General features: G+C 45.0%; 1 protein-coding gene across 2 annotated transcripts in view; it reads left to right on the forward strand.

Annotated features, from left to right (window-relative positions):
- The window catches only part of WTAP (WT1 associated protein), a 136,481-nt gene extending 120,744 nt beyond the window's left edge, over positions 1-15,737 (forward strand). For both annotated transcript variants that reach the window (XR_013221080.1, XM_077283115.1), the window contains exons 7-8: positions 12,052-12,206; positions 14,552-15,737. Coding sequence is in view for 1 of the 2 variants with exons in the window: in XM_077283115.1 (XP_077139230.1) it covers positions 12,052-12,206; positions 14,552-15,123 (727 nt within the window). In the remaining variant the exon portion in view is untranslated. The remainder of the gene's footprint in view (positions 1-12,051; positions 12,207-14,551) is intronic.
- Positions 15,738-24,797: the final 9,060 nt, after the last annotated feature.

Consider the following 24,797-nt stretch of genomic DNA (forward strand, 5'->3'; position numbering starts at 1 on the left):
CAGGATGCCGTTTTTTTCCCATAGACTTGTATTGCCAACGGATCGCGACGTATGGCCATACGTCTCGTCTGTTGTGCGCTGGATGCGTAGTGTTTTGGCGGACCGTCGGCACGAAAAAACGTTCAAGGGAACGTTTTTCGGTACGTCTCATCCGCCATTTCCTACCGCGCATGCGCAGCCGGAACTCCGCCCTCTCCTCCCCGGACTTTAGAATGGGCAGCGGATGCGTTGAAAAACTGCATCCACTGCCCACGTTGTGCCACACTTTCACAACGTGCCTCAGAACGTTGTGCCGACGCTTAGTGACGGACCCGTACCGACGCAAGTGTGAAAGAAGCCTTAGGGTACCGTTACACTAAACGACTTACCAACGATCACGACCAGCGATACGACCTGGCCATGATCGTTGGTAAGTCGTTGTGTGGTCGCTGGGGAGCTGTCACACAGACAGCTCTCTCCAGCGACCAACGATCAGGGGAACGACTTCGGCATCGTTGAAACTGTCTTCAACGATGCCGAAGTCCCCTCGCAGCACCCGGGTAACCAGGGTAAATATCGGGTTACTAAGCGCAGGGCCGCACTTAGTAACCCGATATTTACCCTGGTTACCATTGTAAAAAAAAAAAACCGTACATACTCACATTCTGATGTCTGTCACGTCCCCCGGCGTCCACAGGGTTACGCGCTGCTGCTCAGAGCTTCCTGCACTGAATGTGTCAGCGCCGGCAGTAAAGCAGAGCACAGCGGTGACGTCAACGCTGTGCTCTGCTTTACTGCCGGCGCTGACACATTCAGTGCAGGAAGCTCTGAGCAGCAGCGCGCAACCCTGTGGACGCCGGGGGACGTGACAGACATCAGAATGTGAGTATGTACTGTTTTTTTTTTTTGTTTTTTTTTTTAACTTTTACAATGGTAACCAGGGTAAATATCGGGTTACTAAGCGCGGCCCTGCGCTTAGTAACCCGATATTTACCCTGGTTACAAGTGAACACATCGCTGGATCGGCGTCACACACGCCGATCCAGCGATGACAGCGGGTGATCAGCGACGAAATAAAGTTCTGGACTATGAGATAAACTTCACTGTTATACTGTGATGACTCGGATCTCGCTGCAGAGCTGTGTGCGATTGAGAGCAAAGTGTCAGTCATAATGTCTCGCACTGGTAACACCCCCTTTTTATATAAAGAGGGTTTTCCACTTATACTCTCCTCCGGTGCAGGCGCCATTCCAGAACTGGCTCCACTTTCCTCTCCTATGGATGTAATTGATATTGGGAGGAAATGAAAAAGCAGCCGCAGCTCTCACTCTAGATGTGGAGCGTGAAGCTCGTGCTGATTGGCCACAGACATTGTCATGCGAGCCTCGAGGGGAGCCATTGCTGACACCGTTGGGACGGATCCCTCAGTAGAGCAGTGTGTAAAAACATGTTTGTTTGTTTTTTTACTGGGGTGGGGGGAACATAAGGATGGAACAAGACATCGGATTGCTGCTATCAATGTATCATTTTATTCAGCTTCCTATGACCTGCATGCCCTTATTGGCAGCTTAGGAGGGGCGATCCCACCAATAGATTCCCTTTAAAGGGAACCTGTCACCCCCAAAATGGAAGATGAGCTAAGCCCACTGGCATCAGGGGCTTATCTACAGTATTCTGTAATGCTGTAGATAAGCCCCTATGTATCCTGAAATTTGAGAAAAAGAGGTTAGATTATTCTCGCCCAGGGGCGGTCCCTATTCTGTTCTGGTCCGATGGGTGTCGTGGTCCGGTCCAGGGCCTCCCATCTTCATAGGATGACGTCCTCTTCTTGTCTTCACGCTCCGGCGCAGGCGTACTTTGTCTGTCCTGTTAAAGGCAGAGCAAAGTACTGCAGTGCGCAGGTGCTGGGCCTCTCTGACCTTTGTTGGCGCCTGCGTACTACAGTACTTTGCGCTGCCTTCAACAGGACAGACAAAGTACGCCTGCGCCACAGCGTGAAGAGGACGTCATCGTAGAAGATGGGAGGCCCCAGATCGCGACACCCATCGGACCAGAACAGAATCGGGAACACCCCTGGGTGAGTATAATCTAACCTGTTTTTCCCATCTTTCAGGATACATCGGGGGCAACATTCCAGAATGCTGTAGATAAGCCCCTGATGCCGGTGGGCTTAGCTCAACTTCCATTTTGGGGGTGACTGGTTCCCTTTAAGCCCCAGGTTGCCATATAGTCTGATTCTAACCACGGAGATGCTGAGGTCACGATTGTCTGCCGTTTCTAATGGCTTAATGCAGTAGTGCATGTTTTCCCTGTGATTGCTCTCTATAATACAGCGGAGCTCAGCGCCACTATTGGCTACTGGCTTGCGGAAAAGTGTTAAATATGGTTCTACAGCTACATTGTGGTATTGTGCAAAAATTGTTGTATGAGCATAATGTTAAACACAAGCTGAGTATAAAAACTTGTAGTAATGTGTTTTGGATTAACCAGAATCTGGTTTGTTTGGGGTGTTCTCTATTTCCCAAGAGATATGGCTGTACATAATTATGCTGTAATGGATTATGTTGATGGGTGTTTAAAATGAGAAATGTCCCCAAAACAAATTGAAACAAAGGTAAATGATGTCAGGATTATGGAGACACTAAAGGGATGCATAGCTGTACAAGTCAAAAATCCCCAAGTAGTCCAAAAAATGGAGTTGGGCTGGAATCACAGCAGCATGTGGCATCAGATGTGATATGCTAATGACCCTCGGCTCTGCTGTGAGGAGCCGTGTCACACTACTGTGCAGCAATTTTTCATGTGATAGGATCGGAGCACAGATGCAGAGAAGATGGAGAAAGTAATTTCTCCATCATTACCTGACTTGCCGTGTATTGGACTGCACTGGGATGACATCCGAGTGCAGTCTGAATGTTTCACTTGCACCCATAGACTTGTATGTGTGTGAGCCGAGATTCGCTGCAAATTGCAGCATGCTGCCATTGTTAACTTGTGATGTATCGGCATGAGAAAATAATTGCAGATCAAAGGTACCCCATAGAATAACATTGGGCAGAGTGATGTGTGATGTTTTATTGCATAGTGCTTGGCCGTGTTATATGGTAGTGTGACTGTGACATTATAATAAAAGTGAAGAGAGCAGGTGAGAAAGAGGTTAAATCCTCTGGTTTCTATGCCATTGTGTATCTCTGGTATTGGGGAGGTGGTAATCTCCAAAGAAAGTGATATTGATGACCTAAGCTCCTATTCAAGGCTATGTGCACGCGTTGAGGATTTTGTACAGTACCATGTAAACCTATGGAAAACCAAATCCGCAGTGCACATGCTGCGGAAAATTCCACGCAGAAAGGCAGCGGTTTATTTTCCGCAGCATGTCAATTCTTTGTGCAGAATCCGCAGCGTTTTTACACCTATTCCATTATAGGAATCCGCAGGTGTAAAAATGCAGGCGAAATCCCACAGGGAATCCGCAGGTAAAACACAGGTCATTTTACCTGCAGATTCTGTAGAATCCGCATGGAAAAATCCACAACATACCCTTAAGGTGTTATCCAGGACTACTTATTTTTATTTATTTATTTTTTTACATTAAGGGTACCGTCTCACATTGGCACTTTGATCGCTACGACGGCACGATCCGTGACGTTCCAGCGATATCCATACGATATCGCAGTGTCTGACACGCAGCGGCGATCAGGGACCCCGCTGAGAATCGTACGTCGTAGCAGATCGTTGGAAACTTTATTTTGTCGCTGGATCTCCCGCTGTCATCGCTGCATCGGTGTGTGTGACACCGATCCAGCGATGCGTTCGCTTGTAACCAGGGTAAACATCGGGTTACTAAGCGCAGGGCCGCGCTTAGTAACCCGATGTTTACCCTGGTTACCATCGTAAATGTAAAAAAAAAAAAAACAGTACATACTTACATTCCGGTGGCCGTCAGGTCCCTCGCAGTCTGCTTCCCTGCACTGACTGTGAGCGCCGGCCGTAAAGTAAAAGCAGAGCACAGCGGTGACGTCACCGCTCTGCTTTGGCAGGCGCTTACACAGGATGCAGGAGGAGTGCAGGGAAGCGGACGCAGGCACCGGAATGTGAGTATGTGTTTTTTTTATTTTACGTTTACGCTGGTAACCAGAGTAAACATCAGGTTACTAAGCGCGGCCCTGCGCTTAGTAACCCGATGTTTACCCTGGTTACCCGGGGACTTCGGCATCGTTGGTCGCTGGAGAGCTGTCTGTGTGACCGCTCCCCAGCGACCACACAACGACTTACCAACGATCACGGCCAGGTCGTATCGCTGGTCGTGATCGTTGGTAAATCGTTTTGTGTAACGGTACCTAAGGGCTAGTGCTGATTAGCAAGCATGCTCAGATAAGGTGTTAACCAAGATAGCTCGTGTGCTAACCAAGTGTCTTCGGCGTGCTTAAAAAACATACTGCTGCTCCAGTCTCGTGGCTGTTAGACAGCCGCAGCACATGCAGGGATTATCTGTCTGTTAGGCAATCCCTGTATGTGTTACGGCTGTCGAACAGCTGCCAGACATGCAGGGACTCAAGACCCTGTTGGACCACGAGCATGCTCTGATAACACCTTATCTGAGAACATTCGCTCACCACTACTAAGGGCCTAAAAGCAAACTGGCAGGTAGAACTTGCCTGTTCTACCCGACTCAAAATGATCACAGACAGAACAGCTCTTCATGTTATGCAGCAGGGAGCCGGCTGTCAATCAGCATGATGATGAGTCGCCCCATCAACAGAGCAGTCCAGAAGAGAAGCAGCTGCTCTGTCGACGTGATGTCAGCGGAAGCTGTCTCTAACCGCTCTGAGCTGGCAGTAATCGGCAGCAGGCAAAACAGGCAGGTAGTTTAACTACTTTCCTGTAAGTTCTTGGGCCCATAGAAAAAAAGAAAGGTCCCGGATAACACCTTAATTAATAATAGTAATTAAAAATAGTAATTTTCCAACTAACTGTTAAATACAAGAATCGAGGGGACCAGATTTTCACGAACATTTAATACATTTGTCTAAATTTAATGCTATTCTGGTTAAGAGTTTTTTCCAAGAAAAAAATATATTTTTTAACCCTAAGAATAGCCATTGTTAAAAATAACACTCATCTTTACTCATCCAGTGTTGCCTTTCCGCCGCTAAGGGCAGCACAGTGGCTCAGTGGTTAGCACTTTTGCTAACTTGCTAAATCCCACCAGGACACATCTGCAAGGAGTCTGTATGTTCTCTCCGTGTTTGCGTGGGTTTCCTCCGGGTTCTCCGGTTTCCTCCCACATTCTAAAGACATTCTGGTAGGGAATCTAGATTGTGAGCCCCAATGGGGGCAGCAATGATATTCTATGTAAAGTGCGGCGGAATATGATAGCGCTATATAAGCAAAGCATAATAATACATCCGCAGGCTGCAATAGTGGACTAGTAAGTGCAGCGCTACAGCAATCCCTCTGCTCAGGTATTGCCGTGATGAGAGCAGCATAGTGTGTGCGACCTGATGGTCCTGGCGATCAGTGGGGGTCCCAGTAGTAGGACACACCAGTCTAGCAGTTAACGCCTATCTGGTGGGGGGGTAATTAGTTTAGGCTGAACTACCCCTTTCATTTTCTCTTCGCTAGATTAATTGTAGATTTCTTCCACGCCCATTCTCTTGCAATTGAAACATTTACAAACATTACAAAAAAATCTAAGGAATTGTTTTAGTAATATTTAGGATGTTAATGAGGGGTGGATTCGCATGCTGAAGATATAGTCTATAAAATGGCATGTGCTTGCATCCCTAGCTAGCCAACTTGATGAAGACAAATGTCAGTCACCGAAAATGTAGCAACCAAATCTTCAGCATGAGAATCCACCCTAATTCTTCACACTTGTTATGGAGGTCTGTACGAACTAAATTACTGCATTTTCTAAATTTGATAAAGTTTTAACTTTACAGACACTAGATCATACCAAAGGTTTTGTTTTTTAATTACTGTCTTTTTACTGTCTTTCAAATGTTTTATGCGTATTTATGTAAAGGGGAACTGTCAAGAGGTTTTTGCCACCTAATCTGAGAGCAACATGATTTTGGGGCAGAGACCCTGATTCCAGCTATGTCCTTGCTGTACTGTATGTTTTGATAAAATCTGGTTTATCAGGAGATTATCACTTGAGGACTATAAAACTTGCTGCCATGTAGTTCTCCATATTCCTGGGCTCTGTATACCGCCACTTATTGGTAGCTTTCTGCCTATGCACAGTGTACACAGGAAGCTGCCAGTCACTGATGTGGGCGGGTTAGGCTACGTTCACATTTGCGTTGTGCGCCGCAGCGTCGGCGCCGCAGCGCACAACGCAAACAAAAACGCAGCAAAACGCATGCACAACGCTGCGTTTTGCGCCGCATGCGTCGTTTTTTTCATTGAATTTGGACGCAGCAAAAATGCAACTTGCTGCGTCCTCTGCGCCCCGACGCGGGCGCCGCAGCGACGCAAAACGCAAGTGCGCCGCATGTCCATGCGCCCCCATGTTAAATATAGGGGCGCATGACGCATGCGGCGCCGCTGCGGCGCCCGACGCTGCGGCGCTGGCCGCAAATGTGAACGTAGCCTTATACAGAGCTCAGCATTCAGAGAGCTGGTAAATCTGCAGCAGATAGAACTGTAATGTTATCAAAGTGACAGCATTCACAACGGGATGGATGAGGGAGAACAGCGCGAAATGTTGTATCACTCCATCCTTTAAGAGTAAATGGAAAAACATTTAAGGTATTTTATGTAATGTAAGCACAAAGTACTTGCCATAATTTTATTTAAAGGGATATACGGTATTCTATAGATTTTTAAGAATATTGAAAAGAAAGATTGGGTGTTTTTGATACAATTTACTTTTTAAAAAAATTCCTGGATTCTACCATACTGGAAATAAATGCTTAGTTGACCACTTTTGAATGTCCCAAAATGCTGATTAAGATAAAAACAGACAAAAGATACTACTCTTGACAGTAATGTTTTTGGCGATCAGTAGCTGCTGATGGGCTGCAGCGCTCCTGTGACGTGATTGCTGGTGGACACAGTGCTCAGAGTGGGGGAGGGCAGGTTTGCTTCCTTTAATCCACACATTCAAAAGTGGTTTTCACAGCCATTTCCAACTATAAATGGAATGTTCTACGTCTTTCTAATCGTTTTTTTCATTTCCTTAATATTTTCATGGTGTTTGCTGTCGGTAATGGGGAACACTTGGTTACATTTCGAGTAAACCCATTGCACAGCTAGTCCTGTTCCCATTTACTGATCTTAGACGGAAATTACCCAGGTGAAGAAATCTGTGAATGAAGAACTTAAAAACAATCTGATGGTTTTCTCCAGTTGCTGCCTGAGCTTTTCTATCAGATGCGTAAATGTAGAATTTTGCCTTAACACCCTCCCCCACACCCAGGATGCCTCTGACCTGTGTGAGACTTAGGGTATGTGCACAAGCTGCGGATTTTGCTGCGGGTCCGCAGCGGTTTCCCATGAGTTTACAGTACAATGTAAACCTATGGGAAACGAAATCCGCAGTGCTCATGCAGTGGAAAAAACCGCGCGGAAACGCAGCGGTTTATATTCCGTAGCATGTCAATTCTTTGTGTGGATTCTGCTGCGGGTTTACACCTGCTCCAATAGAAATCTGCAGGTGAAAACCTGCAGAGGAAACCGATATAGAAACCGCGATAAATCCGCAGCGGTTTTGCACTGCGGATTTATCAAATCCGCTGTGTAAAATTCCGCAATGGAATCCGCAGCGTGTGCACAAGCCCTTAAGGACTTAATTTTCTAATTTTTTTCACGGCAACATTTAAGCACGGCAAAATTATGATGAAGCAGTAATTTTCTTGGCCAGTTGCTTGTCAAGGCGTCTTGGTGCTTTTGAAAGTGTTTTTCACACTTTAGTGTTTTCGAACTCTCGAATACGTGTGGAATAATAAGCATGGCTGGTTCTGCCTTTCCCTGTTGCTTCAGTTTACGGGGCTGATTCCTGAACATTAGAGTAATATTCCCGGTGTAAGTAATAACCTGACATTTGGGAATCTGGCTGTCGGGCGCTGCACTGTCCTGCCCATGCTCTACGCAGATTATTGGTGCTGCCAAGGACTGACGTGAAAAATGTAAAGTTGCAAATCTTTTGCATAACTTTTGTGCTTTGTAAAATCATTGCTACTTTTCAAAGGTTTCTAGCCAAAAAACTTAAATGATTCCCGACCCCTATGTTTCTGGCTGCAGCAGTGAAGTTGTGACTACAGTACACCCTACCAATGTTGCCAGTCACTGAGCGTTCACATCCTGCGCCATCTACATCGGCAAGGCTTAGTGATTGGCTGCAGTGCTTATCTATACTCGCAATGTGAACAGACCGGAGCATGGACAGAGCGCCTGCGCTGGACGGGGAAGGAAAGTACTCGCTGTATTTATTCTTGTTTTACTTTTATTACAAATATTTGGACTTTATAAAAAAAAAAAAAACCCTTAAAGGAAAATCAACAGGTTTTTGTGGTGTAATTCTAGGCAGTATAATGTACAAATGGAGACCATGGTTTGTGATGTCACATACTGGGCTGCTTACTGTAGTTTTGGTAAAATCATACTTGTATCAGCAGCGGATTATCACTGGATGACTATTAAACCTGCTGCCATGTAGTCCTACATGTTCATGAGCTCTGTATAACCTCTCCTCCACTGTGACCGCTTTCTGTGTACACTATGCATAGGCAGAAATCTGCCAATCCTTGCTGTGAGCGAGGCTGTGCACAGCTCCGTATTTAGAGAACTGGTACATCTGCAGTAGGTAAAACATGCAGTCCAATAAGCGATACATCGCTGGAATTGATGGTCTCTGCCCTGAATCATGCTGCTCTCAGATGGGGTAAAAAAAAACATGGTGCCCAATCCCCTTTAAACACTTGGATTCATCGCAATGTTTTCATCAGATTTCTTCTGTAAAAAAACTTTGATAAGTTGCAATTGTTTTGTGCAACTCACGGCTGTGCAAACATTTTCCAACTATTGGCATTTTCACATTAGGCTACTTTCACATTAGCGTCGTGCACTGCACGTCGCAATGCACTGACGCTAGCTATGGAAGCACCGCACAACGGGGGCAGCAGATGCTGGTTTTCAACGCATCCGCTGCTCCATTGTGAGGTGCGGGGGGGCGGAGAAAAGACGCTCACGACGCACAAAAAAAGTTACATGTAACTTTTTGTGCCGACGGTCCGACGCAACCGTCGCACGACGGTTGCGACGTGTGGCAATGCGTCGCTAATTCAAGTCTATGGTGAAAAACGCATCCTGCAAGCAATTTTTTCAACAGAATGATGCATAGCGACGTGCAGTGCGCTACGCTAGTGTGAAAGAGGCCTTAGTTTTGCATGACTTCTTGAACTGGGGTGTGACATCATAGCTCATCTATCATGAGCACGCAGTGGATAGCACAGCAGCCTTGCAGCGCTGGAGTCCTGGGTTCAAACCCCACTAAGGACAACATCTGCAAAGAGTTGGTATGTTCTCTCCGTGTTTGCGTGAGTTTCCTCCGTGTACTCCGGTTTCCTCCCACTTTCCAAAGACATACTGATAGGGACAATAATGTGTGCAACCTGTAAAGCGCTGCGGAATATGGCAACCTGTAAAGCGCTGCGGAATATGTTAGCGCCATATAAAAATAAAGATTATTATTATCTAATTAATGACGAACTATGGCGTAACTTATGCCAGACACACTTTTCAGGCACACCAAATTCATTGATTTTAATTGAGCCTCGAATTAATTGATTTAAAAGCGCTTATGGCACATTGGCCACCAGATATTGGTTAACGCAGTGAATAAGGAGTCTTAAAGTTAAGAATGACATCAAAGTGCATCTCAGACTTTAATGCACATTTTGCAAGAATTTTTGTTACTGAAAATTCTGTTCCTCTTAACTTTCTGCTGCAAAATTTGCAACAAAAATACAGATCCTTAGGGTAAATTCATATGCTGCTGATTTTGTTACACAAATGTCTGCAAGTGACCATCATCTCCATTCTCCTGAATGAAATTAATCTGATCGTTAAATGGCGTAATGAGAAAAAAATCAAAACTCCAGAACTGAGTTTTTTATTTTTTTCCCAGCAATACAAAAACATGTAAAAAGAGGTGATCAAAACATCGTATGTACCCCAAATCCAATACAAACTTTTTATCTGGGGCACAAAATCAAGCCATCGTACAGGTCAGACAGGTGAATTATTTTTTTTCTACAAATTTTTGATGTTTTTTTTCACCACTTATATATAATTTTTATTATATTTGTTTAGTATCTGCGTTATCAAAATGACCTGGAGAGTCATACTGTCAGGTCATTTTTATTATAAAATGATCGATCTAAATAAAAAGTGCTTTTTTTATTTCACTGTTCTTGGCGTTTTTTGCCCGCTTTCCAGTACATCACATGATAAAATGGATGGTGCCATTCAAAATTACAACTCGCTATGCAAAAAAAAGAAGCCCTCACACGGCTATATAAAATTAAAGGTATGGCTCTTGGAATAAGGGGAGGAAAAGAGTAAAACAAGAAAATCATCCAGTCGGGAAGGGTTTGAGGGGAATTTGGCTGCAGGATTTCACCCCTCAAGCTATATACGCACATGCTGCGTTTGGCTTTGAAAACGCTACAAGGCCTTTACATGGCTAGTGTGCCACTCCGTTATTGAGAATTAAGCATTTACCAGGATAAGCAATAGTGATGAGCGGACGTGCTCAGTGTCTTCGACATGCTCTAATACTATGTCCGAGTACTGCTGCCTGTATGTCTTCTGGCTGTTTGACAGCTGCAACACATGAGAGGGATTGCTTCTTTGTTTAGGCAATCCCAGCATGTTGCGGCTGTTGAAAAGCCAGAAGACATGCATGCATGGGGACTTGGACATGTTTTTGAGTCATTTGATTTGGTTAGCACCTGAGCATGCTCGTTCATCACAAATGAGCAAATAAGGCTGAAGTGCTTTTGGCGAGTGGAAGCTCTTCCCAAGCCTCCGTCACTCAGGCAGTAGCTCCTTTGCTAAAAGTCACAGTATAGAGGTTGTCAGAAGTGATGAGCGAGTGTGCTCGTTACTCGAGTTTTCCAAGCATGCTCAGGTGTTCTCCGAGTATCTTGGGTGTGCTTGTAGATAGTTTTTGTCTCCGCAGCTGCATAATTTGCAGCTGTTAGACAACCTGAACACATGCAGGGATTGCCTGTTCGTTAGGGAACCCCCACATGTATTCAGGCTGTCTAGCAGCCGTAAGTCATGCAGCTGCAGGGACTCAAACATAATCTACGAGCACACCCAAGATACTTGGAGACCACCCGAGCATGCTTGGAAAACTCGAGTAACGAGCACACTCGCTCATCACTAGTGGTCAGTAAAGCAGAAGGCAGCGAAGGGCGGGGAATAGAGCCAGAGTGGCCCGCTTGGTAAAGAGCTTCCACACCCAAAAAGCACTTCAGCCTTATTTACATATCCATTCAAATGCTGAACCCTCAGGAACGGATTGCCTATGTGAAGGGATTTCTGGATTTGTCTTTTAAAGAGCCATAGATTCCATTTTACTTGTTTATATACCCAGGTATTTACAGAGAAAATGTAGATATTGAATAATAAAAAAAAATTATTGGATTGGATGGTGGAAGATCAGTGTTGCCTAAACATTAATAAAGCGGGTTGCTAATATTTTATTATGGTAATGAATGGTATGTGATGTGGCATTTATCTCTTAGCCTTCTCTATTCTCCATCACAAGGAATGGTTGTCACTAACTGCACATTTGCACTTTATTACTTACATGCTTGTATACATGTGACCAGTTGGTTCTTTTAGTTGGGAGGTGCCAGTGCGACCCATTTGTTTTTCTAATGTGCCAGTAAACAAGAACTACTCTAAACTCTAGTGAAGCACTTGGGTAACTATTAGCAGCAAACGTTCTCCCAGGTTTTAGTATTGGTGGGGCGAATCTTGACTCATTTTAAAATCTCATTTGTAATGTTAATATATTCCTTTGATGAAATAAAACCCTTTTTGCATTTTCAGCCAAACAGGCAAAAAACTAATGGCGAAGTGTCGAATGCTTATCCAGGAGAATCAAGAGCTGGGAAGACAGCTGTCCCAGGGTCGTATTGCTCAGCTGGAGGCAGAGCTGGCTTTGCAGAAGAAGTATAGTGAGGAACTTAAGAGCAGTCAGGATGGTAAGGGTTTGGTGACAAGTAGGGTATATATATCTAACATTTTATCTGTTTAACTCCACACCCATTGTTTTGCTGATATGAAAAAATAAATACCTGTGAACTGCCTTAAGCTGCATTTTCACTGCAAGAAAACATGAACAAGCACTGATGAACTCAAGTTTCACGATTATCTTGCCAATTATCTTGGTATTATCACCTAGGCAATGCTAAGGAAATCCAGAAAACATGATCTGTTGGCGAGTTGTGATAGTAGTTGGGGAACAATGATCCAGAGTCTTGGGGGCCTAACGGTCTACACCAAAAATAAAGCGACTACAGATTTGCTATAATCAATGGGCTAATTTCCTGCCAGAGTCAGTAGGGGGCGATAAAACACACAGTGCACATTGTGATCAGTGTGTTACCGTGTAATGTACAAACATGCTTCAGAGAGACATGCACTTTGTAGCTGCTCTCACTGGCTGCACATTAAGGGGATGTGACCACGTGGAGGAAAATTTCTGCATCTCTTAGCAGGAAAACTGCAGCTGCAAAAACGCACGTTTTTGCTGCTTTTTTTGTGTGTTTTTGATTGATTTCAGTGAAGTCAGTGAGAATAAAGCACAGAGAATCGATATGCTGCAGATTATTTTCTGCACCAAATCAGCAAGTGAAAAATGCTCAACATGTGCATGACACGTCAGGTTTCTCATTCACTTTGCTGGCATCAGGGTTTATCACAAATTTGCGCCGAAAACGACAAACGCACCAAATCTGCGACATGTTCTTACAGCCTAAAGGTTTCACGTGACTCTTTAGAGGGTATTTTAAGGCATGGTCTGGTGCCATTTTTGATGTTACGTTAATTGGTCACTTTTATATTTTTTTGATAGTTAGCTTGTCTATCCCCACCAAAGATTGTTCTGGTTCTCATCTTATATACTTTTACACCACTTCAGTATCTGTTATTGAGGTTGGTCATTAGTGTATTGATGTCTTATCCTTAGTATAGGCCATCAATATCTGATCAGTGGGGATGTGACGCCCTCAGCCCCCTGTCAATCAGCTGTTCCCAGCGCTGTCTGGACGTTCTGAGATGCTGCTGAAACACAGCAGTCCGGTCCTTTCCATAGCGGCCATGGCTGGATACTGCAGATCCTCCCTCTTAACGGGAAGAATCTGCCTTACCTGGCCATTAAAGCTTTGACGCCGCTGCTGTGTTCTGGCAGCATCATCCAAAACCTCCCGACCAGCATTGGTAACAACTAAGCAGGGGGCCTGGTGTCGCACCCACAATCGTGATTCATGGTCTGTTCCATGGATTAGACCATCTCCAAAACAATAGTGGCTAACCACTTTAAGCTTATACTAGTTTTTAGGTGTGCAAGTGGAACAATTTTGTTATGTTTACATGTGCAAGGCTTTGAATGGTTTTCCAATGCTTGGTATGCCTGTAATAACTTTCTTCTGGTAGTTATTAGCCTCAGCAAAAGATTGACCAGGCCAGTGAGACAGCTGAGGGTAAGATATTGGGTGAAAAGTGCAGAGACCAGTTATTCTTTTTTGTCTATGTCGTGTTCTCAGTAGCTTTTATAGCAGGACAACATACTCAGGACAACATGTGCGCGGAGTTTGTATGTTCTCTCCATGTTTGCGTGGGTTTCCTCCGGGTACTCCGGTTTCCTCCCACATTCCAAAGACATACTGATAGGGAATTTAGATCGTGAGCCCCATCGGGGACAGCGACGATAATGTATGCATACTGTAAAGCGCTGCGGAATATGTTAGCGCTATATAAAAATAAAGATTATTATTATAGCACCCTGCATGGCCATAGTTTGTCTCGTCTGTGCATGCGCTAAATTAAAGGCAGAGGACCAGCAGGAAGCCATAATTCATATATTTTATATATTAGTGCTGTTCGGTGTTTGTCACTCTTTCTCATCTCCGCTCCAGGTACTCAAAACAGGTCATGTTTTCCGGATTTTTTTTTTTTATATTGCAAAGTTGATTAATTTGTTGATGTCTGTGAAATTTCCAGTTGCTCTTTTTATATGTATCTTCAAATTATAATCTAATGGGGTAGAAACACTGCAATTAGGAAAGTTAATCAGGCCACTGAGAGTATAGTGAAAAATTACTAACGTAAACTGATTTCACATAACTATGTATTGGACAGAATAGTCTACTTAGGTAATAAAATTATTTTTGGGTTCAGGGCACTCCTCCAATGGTTGCTTATATAATGCATTTTTTTTAAAAATGATACTTTGAGCAAAATGTAACAACCAGGAGTCAGTAGGGTCTTTGATGTTTCCATGATACTTTTATGTTCAATTTGTCTTGTGTTGGTTTTCATTCAACAGAGTTAAACGATTTCATCATTCAGTTGGATGAGGAGGTGGAAGGCATGCAAAGTACTATCCTAGTTCTTCAACAGCAACTCAAAGAATCCCGCCAACAACTCTCTACACTACAGCAACAGTCTCAAGTTTCTGCTAACAGGACCCCAGCAGATACCAAAGAAGATGGAGAGGCCCTAAGCAAAGACTGCAGTCGTGTGGTCAATGGACCAAGCAACGGTGGTTCTGGCCATCAGAGAAGCCACAGCTCTGCAGCGCTTTATAGGGAGGGTAGTAGTGCAGATGAAGACTTCCCCGGGTCTCCTGTAAATGAGGGAAAGCTGTCCAACCACTCAGAGGAGAGAACTGGTAGGGGGGGGTCCAGCTACCTAAACCAGCTTAGTACTGGGTATGAAAGTGTAGACTCGCCTACTGGAAGTGAGAACTCTCTCACTCACCACTCCAATGATACAGACTCCAATCACGACTCTCAGGAGGAGAAACCCAGGAGTGCGAAAGGCAACAGAACTGTGAGCTCCCGCCACATTCAGAACGGCTTGGACTCTGGAGCAAATGTACAGGGTTCACTTTTGTAAAAAGTGTTTTATTTTTGTTTTCTATAAATCCCAAGTCATATAATTTCACAGTTCAAACTGTCCAAGAATAGTGTATATTTTGTCATAATTTTGCCTTTCCAAGTTTTGTTTTTCTTTGTTTAATACAGTACCTCTGCCAACTTGGTTATTTTAAAAGTTGATTGCATTGAGAGTTGCAAATTAAAAATTTATGTGGACAGTTATTTTTATGTAAGATAATTATACATTGGGAAAAAATAACTTTGTAAAATCTTCACATTAATGATGTCTGTACAATTGCTAATATCTTAAACCTTTGCCGTGTAGTGGGATATCTAGTCTTTTCATTACCATGTTTCATAGTACTGTGTGGGTATGACTGCCAAATTATGCCCAGTAACATAGATTTATCACAAAAAGTTCTTTGGTAGTTTTTGTTGAAATCCATCTTATTTTCTCCTTCTGCAAAACTGTACATACAACTTTTCCTTCTTTAGATGGCTGAATGTTTGACACTAGTGTGCAGTTATTCAGTTACCAGATCGTTGTACCTTGTTTATGCATATGATCCTGTGACTCCGATATTACCTTGCCTGTTCTGACCAAACCAAAATAAAGATTTTTAATATTAATAATGTCACTTTATACACCTTTTGTTGTGAATATTTGCCAAGTAAAGCAACATGAAATGAGTACTGGCATTATGTTTCTAAAGTTCAAGCATGTAGGACCGCACCAGTCCTCGAGACCCACCAACAAATCATGTACTTAGTATTACACACGTGTTGCAACGCAAAGTAAATCCAGAAAACATGATTTGTTGGTGGACCTTGAGGAAAGATGTTTCAGAAACACTGAAGGAGGAATAAAGTATCCGTAACACAATATATACATATATTGAACATATATTAAAATATATGTATATTGTTTTTCAGGTATTTAAGATATAGCAGAATATAAGCTGCCATACACATTAGTTGACTAATATAAGATCAACCTTGTCCTCCAAGCCACATAAGTGTGCATTGCAGGACTACATCTATCTGTTGCTGCATTCCCAAATAATTAGCAATCTCATTCATATGCAAAAGAGGTTTTAGGCACTCTAGGTGTGTCAGAGCACTTAATTAGCCACTGCCTCCCCAACTTGTTAACCTTTCTAGCACCAGTTTCTAGCTTGATTATCCCAGTCTGATTTCCTTGCCTGGCGCCTAACCTCACACAGACAATGAGCTATCAGTCAAGCTAAAGAGGCTGCTGATAAGCAGGGAAACAATCTGGAGAGGTAGTGGCTTATTAAATATATATTACATTCACACACACTCCTCCAACATGGAAATTGCAGCACCAAGAAGGAAACGTTATGGAATTGCGAAAAAGCTGGATTGATAGACATGTTAATGATATGCAAATCATAACAAATTTGAATCAAAATTTTAAAAACATCTCTATTTAATAATTTAGTATCACACCACACGCACATACTTCTACACCTTGGCATGCTACCATTTAGGTTATTGTCTGGCCTTAGGCTGGAAATGAGAAGTCACTATATGACTGCAGAGTTGTGAATCCTCACACTGCACACACTGAGGATTCTGCGTTGCAGGGTGCATGACCGTAAGTATATGATTTGCATACGTGCAGTCACGTGCCGGCCAGATATATGTGGCCTCGCGCAATGCATATTGAGCTAGGCCAGACAAATCTAGTTGGAAGTGTGCATATCCTATACTTGCGCTCACATGCCTGCCCACTCCTCACAGCAAGCAGTGTGTGTGATGTGAGGATTCAGAAGTCTGCAGTCACGCCGAGGCTGGACAAACCCCATTTAATGGTTGTCTGATGAATATTCTAATATACTGAATTCACTTGGACACGCAAATCTTCAAGATCTGCTGCTGTCTGCTTTTGTTGCAATTGCCAATTTATGATGTCCCAGGTGTGCTCGATAGGAGATTCAAGCAATGGCACATAGTGAGCCATTCTCCGCTGTAAGTGAAATTGGACATCACATACTAGGCCTAAGACCTCAAACAGTGTCTACATGAACCATTAGGTGTTTGCAGAACATTGGTTTACGAGACAGACATCCAGCTACAGACGTTCCACTGGCATCATGTCAACACTTACAAAGGCTATCATGGTGCAGAGCGAGACTGTCATGTAGCTTGGCGTGGAGGTCTGTTCTCTTCAGCGATGCGCACCACTATTGAATTTAATGCATTGATAGCTGAAGATTGGTATGGAGACCACGTCGGCAACACTACGAAGAGGTCTTCATGAATGAGGGAATGTAAATGTGTTCCAGTAGCAATTGTTTAACACAATGTCAGGCCGCATGTTCTTGCTACTTTATTCTGCGCAACCTAAATGTACTACCATGGCCTGCAGTGTCTCTGAACTTGTCTACCATCTAGCACATCTTGAATGTCTTTGGTCAACAATTGCAAAGGGCACTGCCAGCAGTGGTGGATCTTGATGATTTCTGTGACCTAGTGCATTCAGCGGGGCAGAATATTCCTCAGTCAGCCATTTAATAATCTTATTGATTACATGGTAATGCGTATTTCTGTACTTGACGTTCATACACAATACTGAATAAATCAAGATATTTTGTTTCCATCTTTTCTTCATTTGCATGACTTTTCCTTCTTAGGCTTCTTTCACACTTCAGTTTTTTGGCGTCAGTCACTTCCGACATAATGACGGATCGACGGATCCGTCACAATAGTTGAAAAAACGGATGTAACGGATCCGTTTTTTTGACGGCTCCGTTACTCGGGAGTTGTATATACTTTTTGGAGCATGCGCAATTGAAAAAAATTGAAAAAAACGGATTGGGGCGACGGATCCACCGAAATGACGGTCGCGACGGATCCGTCGCCAATAGGTGGCCATTCTATGAAATGACGGACGAGACGGATCCGTCGCGATCCGCCATTTCAACGCAGACAAAAAACGTTGCAATGACCGTCAATGTCTAGATGACGTCCGCCAAATTTTGACGGATCCGTCGCATGACGGATGGAACGGACGACCATCCGTCACAATCCGTCGCTAATTCAAGTCTATGGGGAAAAAAACGGATCCGTCGAAAAAAAAAACGGATCCGTTTTTTGAGGAAAATGGCGGATTTAGACTGACGCCAAACAACTGAAGTGTGAAAGAGGCCTTAGTGTTGCAGCTTCGGTGTTGAGGAGTGTATGCAATATACACTGCTCAAAAAAATAAAGGGAACACTTAAACAACAGACTATAACTCCAATTAAATCAAACTTCTGTGAAATCAAACTGTCCACTTACGAAGCAACAGTGTTTGACAATAAATTTCACATGCTGTTGTGCAAATGGAATAGACAACAGATGGAAATTATTGGTAATTATCAAGACACACTCAAAGGAGTGGTTCTGCAGGTGGGGACCACAGACCACATCTCAGTACCAATGCTTTCTGGCTGATGTTTTGGTCGCTTTGAAGGTTGGTTGTGCTTTCAAACTCGTGGTAGCATGAGACGGACTCTACAACCCACACAAGAGGCTCAGGTAGTCCCGCTCATCCAGGATGGCACATCAATGTGAGCTGTGGCAAGAAGGTTTGCTGTGTCAGTCAGCGTAAAGGCTGGAGGCGTGGCCAGGAGATGTGGAGTGGGCAACAACCCAGCAGCAGGACCGCTATCTCAGCCTTTGTGCAAGGAGGAACAGGAGGAGCACTGTCAGGGCCCTGCAAAATTACCTCCAGCAGGCCACAAATGTGCATGTATCTGCACAAACGGTTAGAAACCGACTCCAAGAGGATGGTCTGAGTGCCCAGCGTTCACAGATGGGGCTTTTGCTCACAGCCCAACACCGTGCAGGACGCTTGGCATTTGCCACAGAACACCAGGATTGGCAAATTAGCCACTGCCGCCCTGTGCTCTTCACAGATGAAAGCAGGTTCACACTGAGGACATGTGACAGACTTGACAGAGTCTGGAGACGCCGTGGAGAGCAATCTGATGCCTGCAACACCCTTCTGAATGACTGGTTTGGCAGTGGGGTCAGTAAGGGTATGTGTCCACGATCAGGATGGCCGGCGGTATCGTCGGAGTGGAAAACCCGCTCGGCGCTAAGCTCCGCCCCCTTCTGGGACGCGATTATGCCGGATGTGTTCACTGCACACATCCGGGATCATCGCACCCCTCGCATAGGGCCCTGTGTTATTCCTTGTGGCGGCGCAGCGTCGCCGCAAGGAACATGGACATGCTGCGATCTTAAAAGACGCGCAGCATGTCCGGAGTCGCAGGGCCGACGGATGCGTGTTTCCACGCATAGTGGACACGGGATTAAAAAAAAATCACCTCCACTATGCTGGAACATCTGGACCCTGCGTGTTTGACGCTGCGGCCCCACGCAGCGTCAAACACGCAGCGTTTCCTGAACGTGGACACGTACCCTAATGGTGTGGGGTGGCATTTATTTGGAGGGCCACACAGTTCTCCATGTGCTCACCAGAGGTAGCCTGACTGCCATTAGGTACGGAGATAAGATCCTCAGACCCCTTGTGAGACCATATGCTGGTGCTGTTGGCCCTGGGTTCCTCCTAATGCAGGACAATGCCAGACCTCATGTGGCTGGAGTGTGTCAGCAGTTCCTGCAAGATGAAGGCATTGAAGCTATGGACTGGCCTGCCCATTCACCACACCTGAATGCAATTGAAAACATCTGGGACATCATGTCTCGCACCATCCACCAATGTCAAGTTGCACCACAGACTTTCCAGGGGTTGGCGGATGCTTTAGTCCAGGTCTGGGAGGAGATCCCTCTGGAGACCATCCACCGCCTCATCAGGAGCATGCCCAGGTGTTGTAGGGAGGTCACACAGGCACGTGGAGGCCACACACACTACTGAGCATCATTTCCTTGTCTTGAGGCATTTCCAATGAAGTTGGATAAGCCTGTAACTTCATTTTCCACTTTGTTTTTGAGCATCATTCCAACTCCAGACCTCCGTGGGATATTAGTTGTGATTTACGTTGATAATTTTTAGGTTTTATTGTTCTGAACACATTCCACTATGTAATGAATAAAGATTTACAACTGGAATATTTCATTCAGTGATATCTAGGATGTGGGATTTTAGTGTTCCCTTTATTTTTTTGAGCAGTGTATATGCAGCAATAGGATTTCTCCATCCTAGGTGTATTACTTTACATTTATCTACATTAAATCTGATTTGCCAAGTGTTTGCCCATTCAGTCATCTCATTCAGATCGTTTTTTAAAATTGTAATATCAAGGTCCGATTTTAGTATCCTACACAGTGTGGTGTCGTCAGTAAAGACTGACACTTTTCTCTTAATCCCATCCACTAGGTAATTAATAAAGAGGTTAAAGAGAATCATTCCTAGCACAGATTTCTGGAGAACCCCACTGCTGACTATATCTCATTTAGAGAACGTACCATTTATGACAACTCTTTGTTTCCTGTCATTTAGCCAATTCCTTACCCATCTGCATATATAGGGTGGGCCATTTATATGGATACACCTAAATAAAATGGGAATGGTTGGTGATATCAACTTCCTGTTTGTGGCACAATGGTATATAGGAGGGGGAAAACTTTTCAAGATGGGTGGTGACCATGGTGGCCATTTTGAAGTCAGCCATTTTGGATCCAACTTCATTTTTTTCAATGGGAAGAGGGTTGGTCATGTGACACATCAAACTTATTGAAAATTTCACAAGAAAAACAATGGTGTGCTTGGTTTTAACAATACGTTATTCTTTCATGAGTTATTTACAAGTTTCTCTTTGTTTACAGCCATTGACATGTCACAGAGGTTAACACGTGAGGAGCGGATAGAAATTGTGTTGTCTGGTGAACGCAGTACCAGGATCATTGCAGCAGATTTCAATGCAAGACACCCTACGAGACCACCCATCTCCCATGCTACAGTTTGCAAACTGCTTGCCAAATTTCGTGAAACAGGTTCAGTGTTGGGTTTGCCAAAATGTGGACGCAAGAAAACTGTCACTAATGAAGAAACATCAGTGGCTGTCCAAGCTTCATTCTGCAAGGGCCCACAGCGTAGCACTCGCCGCATGTCACTGGAGAGTAGCATCAGTCGAACATCCCTTCTGCGGATATTAGCTACTCACAAATGGCACCCTTACAAAATCCAGCTCCTGCAGCATCTCAACGAGGATGACCCAGATCAGCACGCTGAATTTGCAGAATGGGCAAAACAAAAATTGGAACAGGGCCCTCAGTTTACACAGAACATTATGTTCAGTGATGAGGCAAACTTTTTTGTGAATGGTGAAGTTAACAAACAACCACTGCTATTGTTCTGACACTAACCCACAGTGGATAGATCCCTCCAAGACTATTGGAACACAAAAATTGATGGTATGGTGTGGTATAAGGGATACAAAGATAGTGGGGCCATTCTTCATCAATGGAAACCTCAATGCCACTGGATATTTTAAATTGCTACATGATGATGTGTTGCCCTCTTTATGCACTGAAGATGGCACGTTCCCCGAGTTGTTCCAGCAAGATGGTGCACCACCACATTATGGGTGTCAGTTCCCAGCATTCCTACATAGACAGTTTCCTGGAAAGTGGATTGGTCGTCGTGGGCCAGTTGAAGGGCCACCAAGGTCTCCCGATCTGACCCCCATAGACTTTTATCTTGGGTCATCTGAAGGCAATTGTCTATGTTGTGAAGATAGGAGATGTGCAGCATCTGAAACAACGGATACTGGAAGCCTGTGCTAGCATTCAGGCCAGCGGCTGATGTCAATACGCACGTCGCTGGCATATGACGTCACTGTCATGCGCCAGCGAATCCGCACCTCAAATGGTTGAAAAAGAGAACACAGCTGGACCGCTCCCAGGTAAGGAGAAACTTTTTCTTTTCACTGAAATCTGCAACATGGGGAGACAGGGTGAGAGGACATATAGGGGAGCAGGATCAAGACATGGGGCCAGTATGAGAGGACATATAGGGGAGCAGGATCAAGACATATGGGGCCAGTATGAGAGGACATATAGGGGAGCAGGATCAAGACATATGGGGCCAGTATGAGAGGACATATAGGGGAGCAGGATCAAGACATGGGGCCAGTACGAGAGGACATATCGGGGAGCAGGATCAAGACATAAGGTGCCAGTATGAGAGGACATATAGGGGAACAGGATCAAGACATGGGGCCAGTATGAGAGGACATATAGGGGAGCAGGATCAAGACATATGGGGCCAGTATGAGAGGACATATAGGGGAGCAGGATCAAGACATGGGGCCAGTATGAGAGGACATATCGGGGAGCAGGATCAAGACATATGGGGCCAGTATGAGAGGACATATAGGGGAGCAGGATCATGACATGGGGCCAGTATGAGAGGACATAGGGGAGCAGGATCAAGACATATGGGGCCAGTATGAGAGGACATATCGGGGAGCAGGATCAAGACATGGGGCCAGTATGAGAAGACATAGGGGAGCAAGATCAAGACATATGGGGCCAGTATGAGAGGACATAGGGGAGCAGGATCAAGACATATGGGGCCAGTATGAGAAGACATATAGGGGAGCAGGATCAAGACATGGGGCCAGTATGAGAGGACATATCGGGGAGCAGGATCAAGACATATGGGGCCAGTATGAGAGGACATAGGGGAGCAGGATCAAGACATATGGGGCCAGTATGAGAAGACATATAGGGGAGCAGGATCAAGACATGGGGCCAGTATGAGAGGACATATCGGGGAGCAGGATCAAGACATATGGGGCCAGTATGAGAGGACATATAGGGGAGCAGGATCAAGACATATGGGGCCAGTATAAGCAGACATATAGGGGAGCAGGATCAAGACATGGGGCCAGTATGAGAGGACATATAGGGGAGCAGGATCAAGACATAAGGTGCCAGTATGAGAGGACATATAGGGGAACAGGATCAAGACATGGGGCCAGTATGAGAGGACATATAGGGGAGCAGGATCAAGACCTGGTGCCAGTACGAGCGGACATATAGGGGAGCAGGATCAAGACATATGGGGCCAGTATGAGAGGACATGGGGAGCAGGATCAAGACCTGGTGCCAGTATGAGCGGACATATAGGGGAGCAGGATCAAGACATGGGGCCAGTATGAGAGGACATAGGGGAGCAGGATCAAGACCTGGTGCCAGTACGAGCGGACATATAGGGGAGCAGGATCAAGACATATGGGGCCAGTACGAGCGGACATATAGGGGAGCAGGATCAAGACATATGGGGCCAGTATAAGCAGACATATAGGGGAGCAGGATCAAGACATATGGGGCCAGTATAAGCAGACATATAGGGGAGCAGGATCAAGACATATGGGGCCAGTATGAGAGGACATATAGGGGAGCAGGATCAAGACATAAGGTGCCAGTATGAGAGGACATATAGGGGAACAGGATCAAGACATGGGGCCAGTATGAGAGGACATATAGGGGAGCAGGATCAAGACATATGGTGCCAGTATGAGAGGACATATAGGGAAGCAGGATCAAGACATATGGTGCCAGTATGAGCGGACATATAGGGGAGCAGGATCAAGACATATGGGGCCAGTATGAGAGGACATATAGGGGAGCAGGATCAAGACCTGGTGCCAGTACGAGCGGACATATAGGGGAGCAGGATCATGACATATGGGGCCAGTATGAGAGGACATAGGGGAGCAGGATCAAGACCTGGTGCCAGTATGAGCGGACATATAGGGGAGCAGGATCAAGACATATGGGGCCAGTATGAGAGGACATAGGGGAGCAGGATCAAGACCTGGTGCCAGTACGAGCGGACATATAGGGGAGCAGGATCAAGACATATGGGGCCAGTACGAGCGGACATATAGGGGAGCAGGATCAAGACATATGGGGCCAGTATGAGAGGACATATAGGGGAGCAGGATCAAGACATATGGGGCCAGTATAAGCAGACATATAGGGGAGCAGGATCAAGACATATGGGGCCAGTATGAGAGGACATATAGGGGAGCAGGATCAAGACATATGGGGCCAGTATAAGCAGACATATAGGGGAGCAGGATCAAGACATATGGGGCCAGTATGAGAGGACATATAGGGGAGCAGGATCAAGACATAAGGTGCCAGTATGAGAGGACATATAGGGGAACAGGATCAAGACATGGGGCCAGTATGAGAGGACATATAGGGGAGCAGGATCAAGACATATGGTGCCAGTATGAGAGGACATATAGGGGAGCAGGATCAAGACATATGGTGTCAGTATGAGCGGACATATAGGGGAGCAGGATCAAGACATGGGGCCAGTATGAGAGGACATAGGGGAGCAGGATCAAGACCTGGTGCCAGTACGAGTGGACATATAGGGGAGCAGGATCAAGACATATGGGGCCAGTACGAGCGGACATATAGGGGAGCAGGATCAAGACATATGGGGCCAGTATGAGAGGACATATAGGGAAGCAGGATCAAGACATGGGGCCAGTATAAGCAGACATATAGGGGAGCAGGATCAAGACATATGGGGCCAGTATGAGAGGACATATAGGGGAGCAGGATCAAGACATAAGGTGCCAGTATGAGAGGATATATAGGGGAACAGGATCAAGACATATGGGGCCAGTATGAGAGGACATATCGGGGAGCAGGATCAAGACCTGGTGCCAGTACGAGCGGACATATAGGGGAGCA

The sequence above is a fragment of the Ranitomeya variabilis genome, chromosome 2 (assembly GCF_051348905.1).
Source record: "Ranitomeya variabilis isolate aRanVar5 chromosome 2, aRanVar5.hap1, whole genome shotgun sequence".
In the NCBI taxonomy this organism is placed as follows: domain Eukaryota; kingdom Metazoa; phylum Chordata; class Amphibia; order Anura; family Dendrobatidae; genus Ranitomeya; species Ranitomeya variabilis.